The 17,210-nt window shown below is 48.4% G+C and overlaps 1 protein-coding gene across 3 annotated transcripts in view; it reads right to left on the minus strand.

The window, feature by feature from the left end:
* Positions 1 to 17,210, minus strand: part of LOC144817741 (uncharacterized) — a 344,338-nt gene that overhangs the window by 273,009 nt on the left and 54,119 nt on the right. For 2 of the 3 annotated variants that reach the window (XM_078674520.1, XM_078674519.1), the window contains exon 2: positions 14,371 to 15,065. In XM_078674520.1, the coding sequence (XP_078530646.1) occupies positions 14,371 to 14,727 (357 nt within the window). In that variant the 5' untranslated portion in view covers positions 14,728 to 15,065. Of the gene's footprint in view, positions 1 to 14,370; positions 15,069 to 17,210 lie in introns of all 3 variants that reach the window. The other variant, XM_078674518.1, reaches the window with a different exon arrangement.

Here is a 17,210-nt window from a genome sequence, read left to right on the forward strand (position 1 = left end):
GAAACCTCCATCTTCCTTAAGACAACAGAACCCGTCATATTCCCCAATTTATGCGGAACCATTGTCATATCTGCCTTTAAACACAGACGTTGCCACACCTCATCTTTTTTAGCAACTGTGATAGCATTAAGACCTTCAATTAACAACAGATACGTCTACTCCTCACTATGTCAAGCTCGAACAAGAAAACATACCGGTGTATTATCAAAATAACGTAATCTAAATTTAAGTACTATTGCCTCATATGTTCATAAGTAAACATCTTGATACATACCTTGATATACATAATCTATGCCATAAATTCCTAAACATATGTCAGAAATTCCAATTTCTGATAAGATTTAGTATACAAGGACTGCAACTTGACCACTTGTGAGGAGGGCCTTCGCCCAGATTATCGCATGAGATTCTGCCAGAGACGGTCTCACCTGATGCCAGCACACTTCGCACTTCGCAGATGATACATCTCGCCGGAAGACTGCAGCTCATAAAACCATATCCAGGAGGAAGACCGACTGGCTGCTACAACAGTGGGTGTTTGCCCTTCATGCTGGAACGCGGTCTGCAAGCCTCCGTTGACTAAGGTATCTTTTGTTGTCAACAAGATATGCTGTGCGGTCCTTCTCCCTAAGAAACTCTAGATTGCAAGCCGGTCTTCCTTTTATACTCTCATAGTATAGTGCATAGAATAGGCGTTAGAGTGTAAGGTTCTAGATAACATTTTTAAATGACATTTTAACAATACTGGAAATGTTCATTCTATTTTTGTTATTCATAACGTGTCTTGTAGCTATTTTAATAATAGTCTGTGTAGTTGTTTTAGATGCACTGAGAAACAGATTGTTTCGGTAGTAATAAATACTTTTAACTTAAAAGTGTTTATTCTTCTTAGTACACTGTGTATGATACTGTGAATAACGAAATAAGGTTTGTTGCTGTTTCCACTGTGCACCGGATACTTTTATGGGATTGTTCGTAACCCAAAAGCAAAATTTCTATGTCAATTACACATTGACTAGTGTTTTGTGGGGTTACAATAACTTGTCGTTTAAATTCATTGCTAGTGCATTGAACCAAGTTCACCCATGACACATATGGGTGGGATAGCACACCTTGTAGAGTTACTCCAAAGTCGTAACTTATGCAACAAACTAGATCCCACTAGAAAGCTACAAGACATCCTAGTATCTTAGGCATACATTAAAAAATCAAAAATAAAATCATATGAGCCAGAGGCAGCTGCTTGACAGATGCTCACATGACTGGGTGGGAGGGTGTAGGATAACAAACGAACCCAGAGACGCCTCAAGTCACTACAGTCAAGATAATTCAAGAATTCCATGTACTTACCAAAAGGGTAGAAACTGTGTGCTCTCCACAGGTTTAGTAGTTGATGGTAAAAGTAAAGTTGGGTGGAAACTTTCTAAGTCACATGGATGAAACTACTGTTTAGGTCTGGTGTTAGAGAAGAAAGTTTAATATTACTCAAATGGTACATATACGTATTTATAGGGGTTTCCAGCCAGCTCTCCATCTATTGGTATGTGCTATTCAAAAGTTCTACTACCTTCTAGATCGCCCAGCATGGGGTAATATGCCCGCTCACTTTGGCCACTGGCTAACTTCATTGTGAATGACAACATTCTGCTTTTTTACAAGAAACATACCCACACACACAAGGTAGCTCCCTTCTTTGCCAGGGACTACTATTGAAATGTGCCTGTTTTCCTTTTACCAACATTTACTTTCGCTGTCAGCAAGTAGTAAAAAAAATATATATTATCTATGGCCCAGGACCCTCACAAACAACAGTTATACAAAACTGTCGGCCTACGAAAACTAGCATTGACAAAGCCAAAGGGCTGGCAGCCAAAGGCATACCCTTGGGCTTTGCTAATGCTCGTTATTACACTGTGGAGAAATAATAATGTACTTCCTTAATCCAAAGAACAGCTGTTATATTATGAAAGCCACCCAAATCACCACATCTGAAATATGATGTAGGTGCAACGAAACCTTTTTGGTCATAGCCTACTCTACAAACAGTTACTCAGCATCTCAGTGACAGCTTGGTTTAATTTTAGAAATACCCAAAAGAAACTGGTACATGGAAATGGCCTCCAAAGAAAGAAAGTGGTATCGAGGAGACAAAGAGGAGGAAATTAAAGAAGGGGCATCAAAAATGTATTAAAAATTCAAATTGTGGGGAGGAGCTTCGCGCGCAACCGTGATGGCCGCGTGAGCACAGGGCTCCCGGACCTTCGCCACCTCCTGCACTTATCCTGAATACTATCCTGGTTATGACGACGGGTCATTGAAGATGCAACCCAGCTGATATAATAGCTGTTTTCAGAAATCGATTTGGACTCCGGGAACTGATCTTACGATACTCTGAACTTTTGTGGCCTGCTCCACGGAACTGCCCCGGGCTCGAGTCAATGGCCTGCCCGGGGAGTAATTGAACAACATCGGCCTGCCTGATCCTGCTCTCTACCCAGGTCTTAGCTTTCGGTTTCGTTTTTGGCCTTGGACCCTCTCCCGCCTCGGTCTCGCTCCTGCTACCCATTGCGTAATCAACTCCGCAACTTCGCTCCAGTATCGTGATCGAATGTCACTGGTCGTCGTATGGCAAGTTGTAACCTGTTCTTCTAGCGGACCCCTTTGGGTGAACTGAACGGAGCCATTTTACCAGGTCTCGAGTACCCCTCGGGGGCGCAGCTTCCAAGATGGCCGGCAAACCGGAGATCGAGAAGCGAAAGACCAAGTCCGTCCACCGTGGGGGTACTGTACAATCGAATGTTATGGACCGATACACTCAATCTAAGGGATCCCCCGGTGGTGCGAGTAAGTCCCTGGGAGATGCGGGAGATGACTCGATGGCGGGAGACGATTTGACCTTACGTGATGTCATGGGCGCCATTGCCAGCATGAAGACCTCTATTGGCCAACAATATGAGACTCTGGCCCAAAAACTTGATGTCAACCTGATCAGGGCGGATTCAGCTAAGACCAATGAAAAAGTTAAATCTCTGGATTTGAAGACCTCCAGCCTCACGATTGATATCTCCGATCTACAAACGGAGGTCCGCAATCTACGGTCCTCCAACGATTTCTTTTCTCGCCGACTGGAGGATTTTGAAAGTCGAGCAAGACGAAACAACGTTCGTATTGTTGAGGTCCCTGAAAAACCAGAAAGCTCAACTGTGGATCTCCTCGTTGAGGATCTCAACGTAAACCACCTTGCACCTAAAGGCTTGAGCAACTTCTTTGCTGTGGAACGTGCTCACAGGGTGCCGGGAGGAAAGCCTAAGCTGAGTGCTACCCCGCGACCCATAATCGCCAGGATCTTCAACTTTCGGGATAGAGACGCGATCCTGCAGGCGTCGCGGTTGGGTGGCCCAACGAAATTCGAAAATACCACGGTGAGCTTCTACCCGGACTTCACCCAGCTCGTGCAGAAGCAAAGGATGGGGTTCCAGGGGGTGAAGAGACGATTGAGGGACAGGGACATGAAATACGCAATGCTCTTTCCAGCTCGGCTGCGTGTGGAATATGGAGATCGGACGTTTTTCTTTGATCACCCTGAGGCCGCTAGTGACTGGCTCGACACGCTGCCCAGGCAGCAGGAACACTCTGAACATTCTGGCGGAGCTGAAGGTGGCCCGATTGAGCAGGAATGAGAAATGAACATGGTTTTCTGGATTACATACAGACCTTCCAGCTGTGGTTTGCTGACTCTTAAACTGGCTTGATAGTGGTGATTACCCCGGGGGTGGGTCTCTTCCTCCTCCGGGGTTTCTTTTCGTAGATTAGTTATATGTTAGGGCGACAGGCACACTGCAAGTTGGGGTGGCTTTTGAGTCTAACGCAGGGGTGCAGGGTGGTGGGTCGGGATTTGGGTATTTGTTGGGGGGTGAGGGGGGAGTTGTTGGTGTTTCGTTCATTTAAAGGCAATGTATTGATTGACTTCTGGATTTGGATGTCGCGTTCGTTGTGGGGTGGATGCAGTAATTATTTCTGGGATGGGGGTAGGGGATTGAAATTACTGTGTTGTAATGTTAATGGGTTGGGGGATAGGATAAAAAGGGGTGTGGTGTTACAACTATTGAGACGCCTCTCCCCCGATGTTGTACTACTGCAGGAGACACACCTGATAGGAAACACATGCCATGCTATGAATCGGCAGGGCTACCTTCTTCTGCACATTCTGGATTCACTACTGGCTCTAGGGGGGCGGGCATCCTGGTCAGGGGTTCCCTCCCTCTGGAGGTAGATGATATCATCCTTGATGATAGGGGGCGATATGCCGCCATTACTGGAAGATGGGAGGGGAAGACTATCAATCTGCTTTCTGTCTATGTCCCGCCTGGCCTTCAGACTACGACCTTTGCCGACTTGGGGAGAGTGATTTTGGGGCTTCCGGAGGGCATCCTGGTGGTGGGTGGTGATTTCAACTCGGTTGTCTCCAGAGGTGACTATCGCTACACCCCCAGGGAACACGTAAAATCACGGTCCTGGCTTGGTGGCTTCTTGGATACGTTGGGATTAATAGATTGCTGGAGGCTTCTTCACCTGGGGCAGTTACAATACACGTTTCACTCTGGTGCACACGGTAGTCTCTCGCGACTCGATTACATTCTGATGCCCGCGACACAGGCCTCTTCTGTCAGGGAGATTAGACATTTGGCTTGGGGTATTTCGGACACTCCCCACTATGGCTTGTGATGGAAGCGAGGCAGGGAACTGAGGGCCGGGTAGCCCCGATTAACCCTTGGTATCTCCGCGATCCTAGGACCCGTGCGGAATTGATCAACTCACTGGATCGATACTTCACGGAAAATGTGGGGTCTGTGTCATCTTCTATCTCGCTGTGGGAAGCCTTCCAGAATGTTATCCGTGGCCAGGCGCTATCATTAATCAATGGCGCTAAGAAACGTAAATACGAGGCTGTGGTCCGACTTGAGACCGAAATAACTGACTTGGAAGGGGAATTGGAGCTTGGTGTCACTCAGGACAAGCTCCACCTCCTCAGTCTCAAGCAACTCGACTATAGGGCACTGGTAACGGACGCCGCCAAAGTGATGAGTAGAGAGCAGCAAGGACGTTTGTATGATGTGGGAGATAAGGCGGGAAAGTTGATTGCCTGGCTAGACAAGGAGAGGGCAAGTCGTGTGGTCCCTTTGATTGAGAGAGTGGATGGAGTGAGAGTGACTGACCCTAATGAGATTGTGGAGTGTTTTGCGGAATACTTCCAAACTGTATATTCCCCTGTATCCGACAGGCCAGAGCAAGACTCGCATCTGCTGTTAAGATACATTACACTGCCCCGCTTGTCGGATTTAGACAGGGAATCAATGGACGCGACGCTTTCCGTCGAAGAGGTGGCGACTGCTATTCGCTCCGTGCGATCTTGAAAGGCCATGGGCCCTAACGGACTCCCCATTGAGCTCTACAAACTGCGCCCTGATAGAATAGCACCGTATCTTCGGTCTATGTTTTTGGAGTCGTTAGATGTGGGCTCCCTCCCTTCTGATCAACGACTTGCATCTATTGTCGTGGTTCATAAGGAGGGGAAACCACGAGATCGTTGTGTATTGTACAGACCTATTTCGCTCTTAAACGCTGAGCCCAAGATCCTCGCGAAAGTGCTCGCAAACCGCTTGATAACTGTAATTGGTGACCTGATCCATCCAGATCAATCCGGTTTCATTCCACACCGTAACACGGCATTGAATCTGCGGCGCTTACATGGCGCCCTTGCGAGGGCTGCGTCGCTACGTGAGCCGGCCATATTGGCCTCCTTGGATGCCACAATGGCGTTCGATACGCTAGAATGGCCGTACCTCTGGGCAGCCCTTGCAAAGTTTGGTTTTGGCCCTGTTTTTATCGGCTGGGTGAGATTGCTGTACGAGGAACCATTGGCCCAGGTGGTCGTGAATGGTCGAGTTTCTGGGCCGTTTACCCTCGGAAGAGGTACGCGCCAGGGGTGTCCTTTGTCTCCGCTTCTTTTTGCCCTCGCCTTGGAACCCTTGGCAGCCTGGCTGAGGTGGGAGCCATCGATGAAAGGTATTTGGTGGACCCCGGATTTTGAGGACCGAGTGTCACTTTACGCGGATGATATCCTGTTGTACCTCACGTCACCTTGGAAGTCGCTGATAGTGTTATTTGATGTTTTAAATTCTTTCGGGAAGAATTCCAGCCTTGTAATTAACTGGTCTAAGTCTTGTGTATATGTCCTTTCGGGTGAATCTCCTCCCTTGCCGCGTGGTTGTCCCATACAGGTGGTGCAAGCGGGATTTAAATACTTGGGGGTCTTTATTGCCCTAGATCCTGTGGTCCGCTATGAACGTAGCTTGCTCCCCCCGCTTCAACGCCTAAGGACTGATGTTGTGGCATGGCGCAAACTTCCGTTGTCCCCCTCGGACTATCAGCATTATTTAAGATGATGTCACTGCCCCGGTTCTTATATCCGTTACAAAATACCTTTGACGTTATCCCAGCGAGCTACTTTCGAGAGGTGGAAAGTCTACAGAGACAACTGATATGGGGCGGGCGATCCCGCATTGCCCTTGCCAAGCTGACACTCCCCTGGTACGATGGTGGAATCGCACTCCCAGATATTAGGCGCTATTATTGGTCCTCCCAGCTGGGGGCAATTAATCATGGCACGTATGGTCCTGCGTCGAACCCTGCGTTTGAAATGGACAAGTGGCTGTTGCCTGGCGGGGATTACAACAGGGCCCTCTATACAAAATCTGCCGGGAAGATGCTCACGGGTCCAACTAAGATAGCGGTGCAAGCATGGTATCGTGCAAATGCTGCAATGGGATGGAAGGATAGATTGACTCGAGCGACTCCACTTTACGCATCCGAGAGGCTTGGCTCCCTGTGGAAGACGAAAGGCTTTGATAGGTGGGACGTGATTGGTATATGCAGAGTAAATGATGTCTGGGTCAAGGACAGGGTCAAGACTTTTGAGGAGTTGAAGGTGGAATACGAGTTGAGTGATAGGGAGTTTTTCCGTTATGCGCAGATTCGCCACGCGCTGACCTCCGTTTTTCCGTTGGGTACCACTATCCCGGAGGCATCTCCACTTGAAGATCGGGTACTGGACAGGTACGTCCCCGACAGTACAATTTCGCTGATCTACAAAAAGTTGATCAATAATCGAGTTGACCTCTTAGACCGTCTCAGAGAGGCCTGGACCGGCGATGGTCTGGAGTTGGACGATGAAGACTGGCAGTCGGCGGTATCTTCGCCGAAGGAGGTTGCAATTCTGGCTCGTCGCCGGTTTGTGCAGTCTAAAATCCTCCACCGGATCTATGTGACTGGTCCTCGCCTTATTAGTATGGGATATTCCTCGGACGGGATGTGTAGGCGTGTATGCAGCCTACTGGGCACTTTTCTCCATATACTTTGGGAGTGCCCGGCGGTTGTGCGTTATTGGAACCGAGTGCATGCGGTTATGGAAGAGGTTACGGGTGTTGCGTTGTTGCCTGAAGCTAGGAGATGTTTGTTGAATGTTTGGGAGCCGACTGACTATGATGTGGCTCAGACTCAGTGGGTGACCCTCGGGAATATGATTGCCAATAGAGATATTGCGCAATTGTGGGGATCTCAGAGGCCACCCTGTTGGACCGGGCCCTTCAGTCAGGTCCACCCCTGAAGTTTGGCTTGTTATATGTGACCTGGGAATGGTGATTCCCACTCTGAGTGCGTGTACATGAGAGAAGCCTGCCCTCCCATAGGAATGCATGGGGCATGTGTGTGTCCCCGATAGTTCCTGGTGCGTGGGGAGTACAGGCCCGAGTTTGGTATGTATGGATTCGTGTGATTGAATGCTTCAAGATGATGTATGCGGCTTGTGTGTGTCTAGAAGAGAAGTGCCACTTCTAGACATCGGTGTGTGTGTGCAGTAAGTATGCTGGCGCGTGATTGGCTGAAGTGAGGGAGGGGCTGTGCCTGTATCCTGTATGGGTCTGGGCTGTCCCCTACAATGCTGGCTCCACCCACCTGGGGTGCGTCTGGTGTCCTAGCCTGGCCAGTAACAAGAAAATCCTTATAACCAGTTCTAGCTGGTTCTCATCCTGCCTGCCCCTTTTTAGACAAAGGGATCTCATGTATAAAAGGAGGGTGTGCCCTCTTCTCTCTCTCTTTCCTGCTGGTCCTGACTGGAACCCTGCCAGGGGCGTGCTGCGGCGTGGGCTCAGGGTTGGCTGGCCTCCCTGGGCCCTGCCCTGCTCCTGAACTGCTGTTGGCCCTCTTCCCCTTCTGGGGACTGCTGTGCTCCCCCTGAATTCCTGGACTTCCCATGGACCCTGCTTTCTGTGGTTCTAGCGCCTGGGAGCGCTTTCCTGCTGTCCTCGCGCCTCGGGGCGCTTCATTCACGCTTCTAGCGCTGGGGAGCGCTTTCTGGCCGTCCTAGCGCCTTGGGGCGCTCATGCGGGTTTCCAGCGCTGAGAGCGCTATCCTCTACCAGCCGGAGACCACCTGGCATTTGCCACGTTCGTGGGAGGGGGCCCGAGCCCCCAGCGAGTGCCTACCTCGCTTGCCCCGTTATTGCGACCCTTATCGAGGGAGCCTACTCCTCGTTAATCCCCCCCGAGTTCACCGCCGCCGCCCGGGACCCTTTGCGAGGTCCGCCCCCGGGCCGCGCTCGGATTGGCTGCCGGCCCGGGCTGGGCTGATGACGTCTCCCCGGGCCGCGCTCTGATTGGCCGGCGGCCCGGGGAGCTCCGGAGGCAGAGGAGAGAATGCCGAGAGTGCAGGGGGCAGCGGGAGCGTGCTCCGCGCCCCTGCGACCCCCCACGAGTGCTGCTGCTTCCCCCCCGGGGCCCCCAGGAGCTGGAGGGAGCCCCGGAGAGCGAGGAGAATCCCGCGCAGACCCGGTGAGTGCCGCGAAGGGGAGGGGCCGTCGGGGCACATTGCCGGTGCTCGCCCCTCCCCTCCAACGACCCGTCTGTTGTGCTGGTGGCCTCGTGGGGCCCCCAGTGATGCCGGGTCCCCCGAGGGGGACCCCGCTTGCCCATACCTTGCCTGAGCCCCGAGAGGCTCTATCCGTATTTTACCCCTAGAGCCCCGTGAGGCTCCACCGGCATTTTAACCCCTCGAGCCCCGAGAGGCTCCATCTGTGCCTTCGCCCCTGAGCCCTGAGAGGCTCCAAAACCCCCCATCCTGCTGCATGAGCCCCGAGAGGCTCCCCCCACGGACACCGAGCCCCGAGAGGCTCCACCATGGTCCTCGAGCCCCGAGAGGCTCCACCTTTGGCCCCTGTCCCTATGAGCCTGCAAGGCTCCGCCCACCATTTTGTCCTCGAGCCCCGAGATGGCTCCCACGTGTTGGCCCCATCCTGGCCCCTCAGCTGCCCAGCACTTCGTGGGCAGCTGCTACGTGTAGGTGTGCGCTGGGCTGCTTACAGCCTGTCCCGAACATTGAGACTCTGGGCGTCCTAGCCCCGGAAGGCCCGTTGGCCTGTTGAAAGTACTAGCTAAATGTAACTGGGCTCCTTGAGAGTTATTCTGTGTTTCCTTCCTACAGGTACGTCTGTGGTGTTATGTACCGTGCCATTCCTTCCCTCCTGTATAACCTTGCTTCATGTATGTTGATACTGGTTAGAGTGAGTTCTATTGCTAGTCCTATGGAACCCCGGGGCGTGACGTATTCTAATGCTAAGCTCCTGGTGATTATGTGTTCTAGTCCTAGTTCGAGGAAACTCCCAGTTGTTATATGTTCTAAATGCCGACTCCATCATGTGCATACCCCTGGCAGTGGTCCCATGGCCCTGTCCTGTATATGGTCCCTTGTAAATCCTGCCCGTGCCTCTGGCACCCTGTAAGGTATGTGTTCCTGTGTATCCTTTTTAATACAAAAGCTATTTTCATATATATCTTGTGTGGAGTCCTTTTGTGGGGGGCCCGGGAGGTTGGTGCTGGGGGTGCGTGCGCAAATGCTTTACACATGACCTCCGAGATAGGCCTGACTGCTCGTGCCAAGCTACCAAGGGGGTGAGCAGGGGTTGTCTTGGCGGGTGACTTCCCTACCCTAACTAGAAGTGGCGATTTCTGCCTGGCCTTGGCCCAAGCCTCGGCCAACCAGGGATCCCATTTCTAACACACCCACTGTTCTGGCATGGAAGGAAAACATGGACTGCTGTATGTTTAGAGAGAAGACAACATACGTGGCACGTGGCAGGCCCCGAAAATGGGGGAAAGTCTGGGGCCAGTGGAACTCCTATCGAGGTGAAATATGTACACCTCCCTTCACACACTTGGAGACCACTCCACCTTCCCCCTGACCCGGCATTCCTACTACTGTTTCAGCTAAAATGCCTCCTGACTTGCAATTCCCCTTGCTTTTCCCCCATCCTGTATTATTGATTGTATCAAAGTTGTATGCTTTCCTTCCTCACAGGACGCTTCACCATTTGTAATGATTGTATTGCCTTGTTTCTTTACTGTTTATGTTTTAAAATTTTTATAAAAAGAAATAAAAGGAGGAGCCTAGCTCGAGGACGGAATGGCCGCCTTTTAGATCGGCTCCGTCGGCCCTCCGGCTACCCTCGACTATCCTGCAATATATCCTGCACTGCTACGATACTTCAATACAGAATTTGAAATTTAAAGATCCAATCTTACTCACCGTCTGGTCCGGAGGCTCCTGTGTGCTGTGGGTCCGCAGCTGTGCCCTCGGTGAGATTGAGGCCTCCGGGCACCCGAGACAGGGACCTCGCCTGCGGGACCCGACCGGCGGAGAAGAGATTGCCGGCCCCGGCCGCGAAAGTGAGCCACTGGAGGGAACCGTTATGCGTGAGCCCCGGAGATCCTGAACCGGCCCCGACGACTGGGCCGTGCGGCTGGAGGGGGACGAGATGTGTTGGGGGCTGACCGTGTGAAGGGGTCCCTTCGCCTTTGTCCTGTCCGGCGGCCCGGAGCCCCGCGCCTGGCTCTCGCCTGCGGGGCCTGCCACTGTTCGGAGGGGACCCACCCCCCCATCGGGCGCTCGCCCATCCTGTGCCGGTGAGGCCGTTGTTGGGAGCCTCCGGAGGTCTGTAAAGTCCTCCATTTGGGAACTGTTTGGGGGCCCACGGTGGAGTGTGGGGCGGCGAAACTCACAAGATGGCTACCGACAACGCGGGGGATGCTCAGCTCTGCATCGGCGCTCCTTACCGGCTGGACTGTGCGGAGGCCCGGGTGTGTACCCGAGCGCCCACGCCCGGAGATGTCCTGGACGCCTTGATGTCATTGTACGCTGTCTTGGCCCCCGGTGCCTCTGCTGACCCTACGCGGCTCGCCGCCATTTTGGGCCGCCGCTCTTCCATGCACCCCTATCGTCCTGATGCCGCCATTGCTTCGCCCCCTTCGGCTGCGCCAGGAGTTGCTGTTGTTATTCTTCGGCCGACTGATGGGCCGGTGACTTTTGACCCTTTGCCTCCTTGCCGCCTGGATTTCGAGGACTTCCACACGCCGCGGAGATCTGCTCCTTCCCGGGTACCTGGGACTTATGGTGGGCCGCTGCTTGATCCTGCTTCGTTGGATTCGAACTTTCGTCCTGGAGGGGTACCTTTGTATTGTCGAATTGCGCATCTGGACTCCGGCTTGCCTTTGCTTGCCCTGTCGTTGCTACTACAATTGACCTGCTTTATTGATTTTTTGTGTTCCCTCCGTACGAAGGCTCTCCCTGATTTATATCACTGCCGTGACTCTGGACAACATTACGATTATTTTGTGCTGGGTGGTCCGCTCCACATTCTCCTTTATTGGGTTGGTTTCATGGCTAGGAAGGGTTTGGGGTGAGTTGTACGACATGATAGTTTGCTGGTTTACCTGCCCGTTGCACTGATGTATGTACTCCCTGATACGGTGAATCGTTACAGTCTCTTCCTCCTCCCCCTCCCTGTGATTTTTGCTGTATGTGAAGATGTAGTATTGATTTGATGCTTATTCGTGCGTTGGTCAGGGAAGGGTCGCGGCCGAATGTGTTTGCTCATATCCTCTGGCTCCTCCCTCCCATTTATTTTTGTTTTCTATTTCCTCTCCTCCTCTTTTTGTCTTCTTCTTCTACTTTCTTTTTTCACTATATTTCGGGTTTCGGATTAGGGCGACAGGCACGCTGTTTGGAGGGTAGGCCGTAGCCTTCTGCAGGGGTGCGGGGTGGGACGGGTGGGTGGGGTCTTTCAGATGTTTTCTTTGGTTCTATGGCCCTTTTCTATTCCTTTATAGCGGTGCCGCTTCTGGCCTCGCTTCTCAGGCATGAGTGGGTTGGGGTCTGTTGCTACGCCACTTTCATCGGTTTCGATGCTTTGTCGCGACTTCCATGCCCTTCTTTTCGCCAGCTCTCCACTTTCTTCTGTACTATTAGTCACGGGTTGCCTGGCCCGGGGTGGCGCCCATCTTGCACGATTGTGTTTCTCTTTTTATATTTCTTTGTTTTGCTCTTCTCCTTCCTTTCCCCCCCCTTTTTTGTCCCCCCTTTTTGGTTTCCTCCCCTTTGTTTCCCCCCCTATTTTTCCCCCCTTCCCCTTCCCTATCCCCTTTCCCCCCCCCCCCCTTTTTTCCCAGGCTCGTATTGTTAGAAGTGGGTTCGGGTCGTACAGTTTATCCGTTCCCCTTGTCTCTGTTAGCGTGTTATTGGGTGGGGGACGTAAGATCTTGGTAGCACTTGTATGCTTCTCCACTATATTTTACGTTTATTTTGTGCTGCTATCGACTCGTGCCCTTATATCCTCCTCCCCCCCCAAACCCCCCCCCCTTCTTTCGTTTCAGCATGGGTGTATTCCTGTTTCGGGGTTATCCCTTTGTTTGTGAGTCAGTCATGAGCCTTGTCCCCTTATCATAAAATGGACCTCATTGATCCTGATATTGGGCCGTTATTGCCGCTTATTCCATCTCTAGCATTGTTTAATTATGTTTGCTGGCCTGCCAACTGGCCTTGTGTCGCTTATTTTGATTTTTTTGATCGTCTTTGACTTGTGGCCGGCCGGATTGGTTGTAGGCCCGCACATGTTTATCCTAATGATGTAAATAAAGGTCTTCAAAAAAAAAAAAAAAAATTTCAAATTGTTTGGAGGATAGCTGAAAATTGATATGAGACTTTCAATAACAAGGGCTGATGATGATTTGAAGAATTTGCAGATGGCCTGAAACATCTCGATTTGCATCTTGAAAGCAGTGCAAAAGGAACTGCTGTTCCCACATAAAAGCAAAATTGCAGGACTGAAGCGGAGATGTGCAGCATTCCTTCCTATTAGATACATACAGCACATGCAGCAACATTTACCTTGGTATTGAGTACATGAATAAACATAGGCAGCACCAAAGAGCAGACAAAAGCACTGGAAAATGGAACACTTGGCAAGAGGGGAATTACAAAAATATGTATAGAATCATAGCAAGTCAGACTTCGGTGCAACACACTGGATAGGTAATTAAAACAAGTTGGAAGGAAAAAAAAGGAAAAAAATATAATATTAATAGTATACTTGAAACATAATTGCAGTACAAACCACAGAGAACGTTATTCTATTTCTAGAATACTTTCAGAGGACAATAGATGACAGTCGAAATATTGGGAATCCTTTCGCTATGCTGCTAACATTTCGGAATTGTCCAACTACAACATGAAAACCCATACAAGGTACATAGCCTGGATAGAGGATTTGTATGTAATTTGATAATACACAAGTCCACCAAAACTTAGCAGAAATCCAACCTTTTCTGAAGGAAATGTGGAAGTACGTTGCATAAAATACATTTTGTTTCCTTTTCTTTACTTCCTTTTGAAAGGTGGCTTGGTCAGAAACTTAAGTTACGTTGAGAGTGGTGGTACCACAGCAGGCTGGATTTGTCATTACTCGAGCTTCTGATGAACAACTACCCAGTACATTATACAAAAAATGTATGTTAACTGTAAAGCTGACCCACTCAGAACTGTAAGGCACGCTGCACCCTCCTAGGAACAAACACTTGGGGCTTAAAGTTTCGGATATTTTAGCAAGAGAACAAGTGAAATTGAATCACAATTGACAAAAGGAAAAATACTGATAAGATCTGGAGAATGCTTGCCCCACATCTGTTCACTGAAATTAGACAACTCTTTGGTAGTTTGCACTGAATACATTAGTTTGGGTATTTTGTGAGCTGTAAACTACAAGCAACTGACAAAAATATTTGGCGGTCATGTTCTTTCACTCCAGTATCTTCACTGTGAAGAAGCAAACGTAGGGTAACAGAGTCTAGATAAATCCAGAAGATGGTAATAATTTTATAGACTTACCTTTAGGGATGGAAGAATAAAAACAAATTATAAATATATTTACCAGTTGACTGAGGTGCATACATCGCCATGAAGTGTTCATGAACAAAAACAACTTACCCACTTCACAATTTCTGGAGGCACTTCAGGAGAGGATGAATTATCTGCTGATGGAACCGCAGTGGAAGGTTTGTCGGTGTTAAGAACATCGGATGCAACGTCTGCTGATGGCACATCACTGCTCTGGTCTAAGCTTACAAGAGGTCTGCTGCAAGCAGTTGGTGGCTCTGCAGGAGAGTCAGGCACTTCACAAGCATACTCAGAGTCAGAATCATGATCTGGTGCACAGTCAATCTCCGCTCTTTCTGCAGATCGCTTTACCGCCTGTGAAAGCGAGGTCAAAACATTGTCCGGAACCACACCGGTTAGCGAGGTGCCTTTCCCAAGCATTGCTAGAGAGTGTCCAGTGCCAGGCATCAGTGAGGAATGGTCAGTGCTAGACTTCAGTGAGATGTTGGTAGCATCAGGGCTCAGAAAGCAGAGACCGGCGCCAGGTTTCAGTGATGGCCACCAGTGTCAAGCTGATAGTGATGTTTGCCAGGTACGGGGTTCAACAATGCCTCGCTGCGGACATTCTTTTACAAACAGCTGCAAATCATTTTTATGCCATAGACTCAATTTCCAATATTATTTCCGGCGTTTTCCCGCAATCTGATGCTGAAAACCAACAATGTCAATGTTTCCTTGTGTTTTTCATCTGATGTTCGAGCTAGGTTTCTTTGAGCACAATCCACCATATGCTGCAGCCTAGGATCCTGCTGAGGAAAAAAAAAATTCCTATAACAACGCTTTAACACTGGTGCGTGATTTTCAGTAATGACAACAAACACATTAATTTTTACGAAAATTAGAGACGGCTAATTACTTCACTTCAATGATTAGTATATAGTTTTAAGGCAAACAATAACTGAATAAAGCATATTAGATGGGAATATATATATATATATATATATATATATATATATATATATATATATATATATATTCACATACAATTAAAAACTAAACTACCTTGTTATAAAGAATGCAAAAATTCAAGTGCCCTTCCTGACAAAACTAATACACTTGTACAATTCTAACATGGTATTGCCAATATGCATGCTAGCATATGAAAAGGATTGATGTCGACAGCCACCTCCTCTGAGAGGCCATTTGAGCTACATAAAAAAAACTCAACAAAATATCAAGAAAATAAAAATATTGCATATTGTGAACATTAATAAACTTGAGACAGTTGAACAGAATTATCTGCCAGAAGAGGTACATCTATTTACAAATGAGAAAACATGTCTGAACAACAATGTTGTTTCCAACAAGAGCATTAAATGAAGAACTATTTGTGGTAAGATATAGCGGGTAAAGAGTAAGGTTTGAGCTATAGCAGGTAAAGGGTAAGAGGTCATCCTTTAAATGCCAGACAATCCACAGCCTGTAAATACAACCCGTGCACTCCAGATTGAGCAAAGAAAAAATCATCCCTTGAAAACAATATATATTATTTTAATCATAAAAAGGGGCCAGGGTGGGACAACAGAGCTGGCCAAGTTCCAGGCTGGCCGGCAAAGCAAATTGTAGATTTGATTAATGTCTTCCTGAAAAAATAAAAATAAGAAATGCACAGTGAATATCGATAATAATGGCAAAATAAGTATGACGTTGGAGCTTTAGTGCTTCAAGAAATATGCACATTGCTATTAAAACAAGCATTTACTATGCAATAGGTCTCGCAGCATTAAAGTTTGAGCTATTGGCATTGTATATTACACAATGTGTTGCATTAATTTGTTATCAAACTCTGAATTGTTGTATAAAGATGATTTGCAAACTGTCAAATATTGCTGAATAGTAAGCAACGTTGTGAATAATATTGTTTGCTAGTCATCCTTCGGTACCAGAGTACTTCACTTGAGGCAGAGGTATTATCTTTAGACTACAGGTGCCGGTGCCGCTTGAGCTAGAAACAGGGCCAGCTTTAGCAGTGGTGCTGCCCACCTCCTCCTCTGATTCCATCATTACCACCGTGTAAAAAGTGGACCTCAGCTTCCCTTAGGCCCTCTCTCACATACATTTAATTTGCTTTATAGTGCTGGTAAAGGCTGGCTTTACGAATCCGCTCAGATATCCACCCAAACACCGATCTGTTCTTTGCAGCAGATTAACCCTCTGCACTACTTTATGGTGAGTCAAACCTGCTACTAGACAAACCTCTGATCTCTCTCCATCAGGAACATTAATCACAAGGTATCATGACATTTTTATTGCTGCCTGAAACCTGGATTTACAAGGAACTCTGCAGCAGGTGCTCTTAAATTGCATGTTACTGTTTTAGTAAAGTTAGAGCTTCTTTGTAATGAAACAAATATAAAAAAAATCCGCTGAGTTTCATGGAAACAATTTAAAAAAAAGAAAGTCAAAATGAATGAAGACCCCTAGAAAACTCCCACATGTTTAATCTCAGAGCACTTACGCCGGAAAAAAAAAACACATGCATCCAATGCCAACAATATGAGTATGAAATTCAGAAAACCGTTCTCAAGCAGTTACGGTACTACAAAAACACTTAACATCAGTAGAACATATAAATATCTAAATACTGAAAAACAGGTTTCCGTGAAATTCATATTCAGCCCTACACAGGCAGCCATGCTTCAGCTACTCGGTACTGATCCGCAGAGGGCCTTGAGCAACATACTGGGTAGTATAAGGATTCTCTCTAGAAATGTCCTAGGGGAGGAGAAGAAACGTCTGAATACTGACACACGCTGACACTAATACAGAAATGCCCAGGGGTATGTATGGTTAGCAGATCAATACCATTATCAATGTGAATCAATTTCAGGCTCTGGCAGTTCTAATTACTAAAACTACTGCAGTTTGTATGCATGAATGAAGTAGATTAT

Source organism: Lissotriton helveticus, chromosome 2_1, assembly GCF_964261635.1.
Source record: "Lissotriton helveticus chromosome 2_1, aLisHel1.1, whole genome shotgun sequence".
Classification (NCBI taxonomy): domain Eukaryota; kingdom Metazoa; phylum Chordata; class Amphibia; order Caudata; family Salamandridae; genus Lissotriton; species Lissotriton helveticus.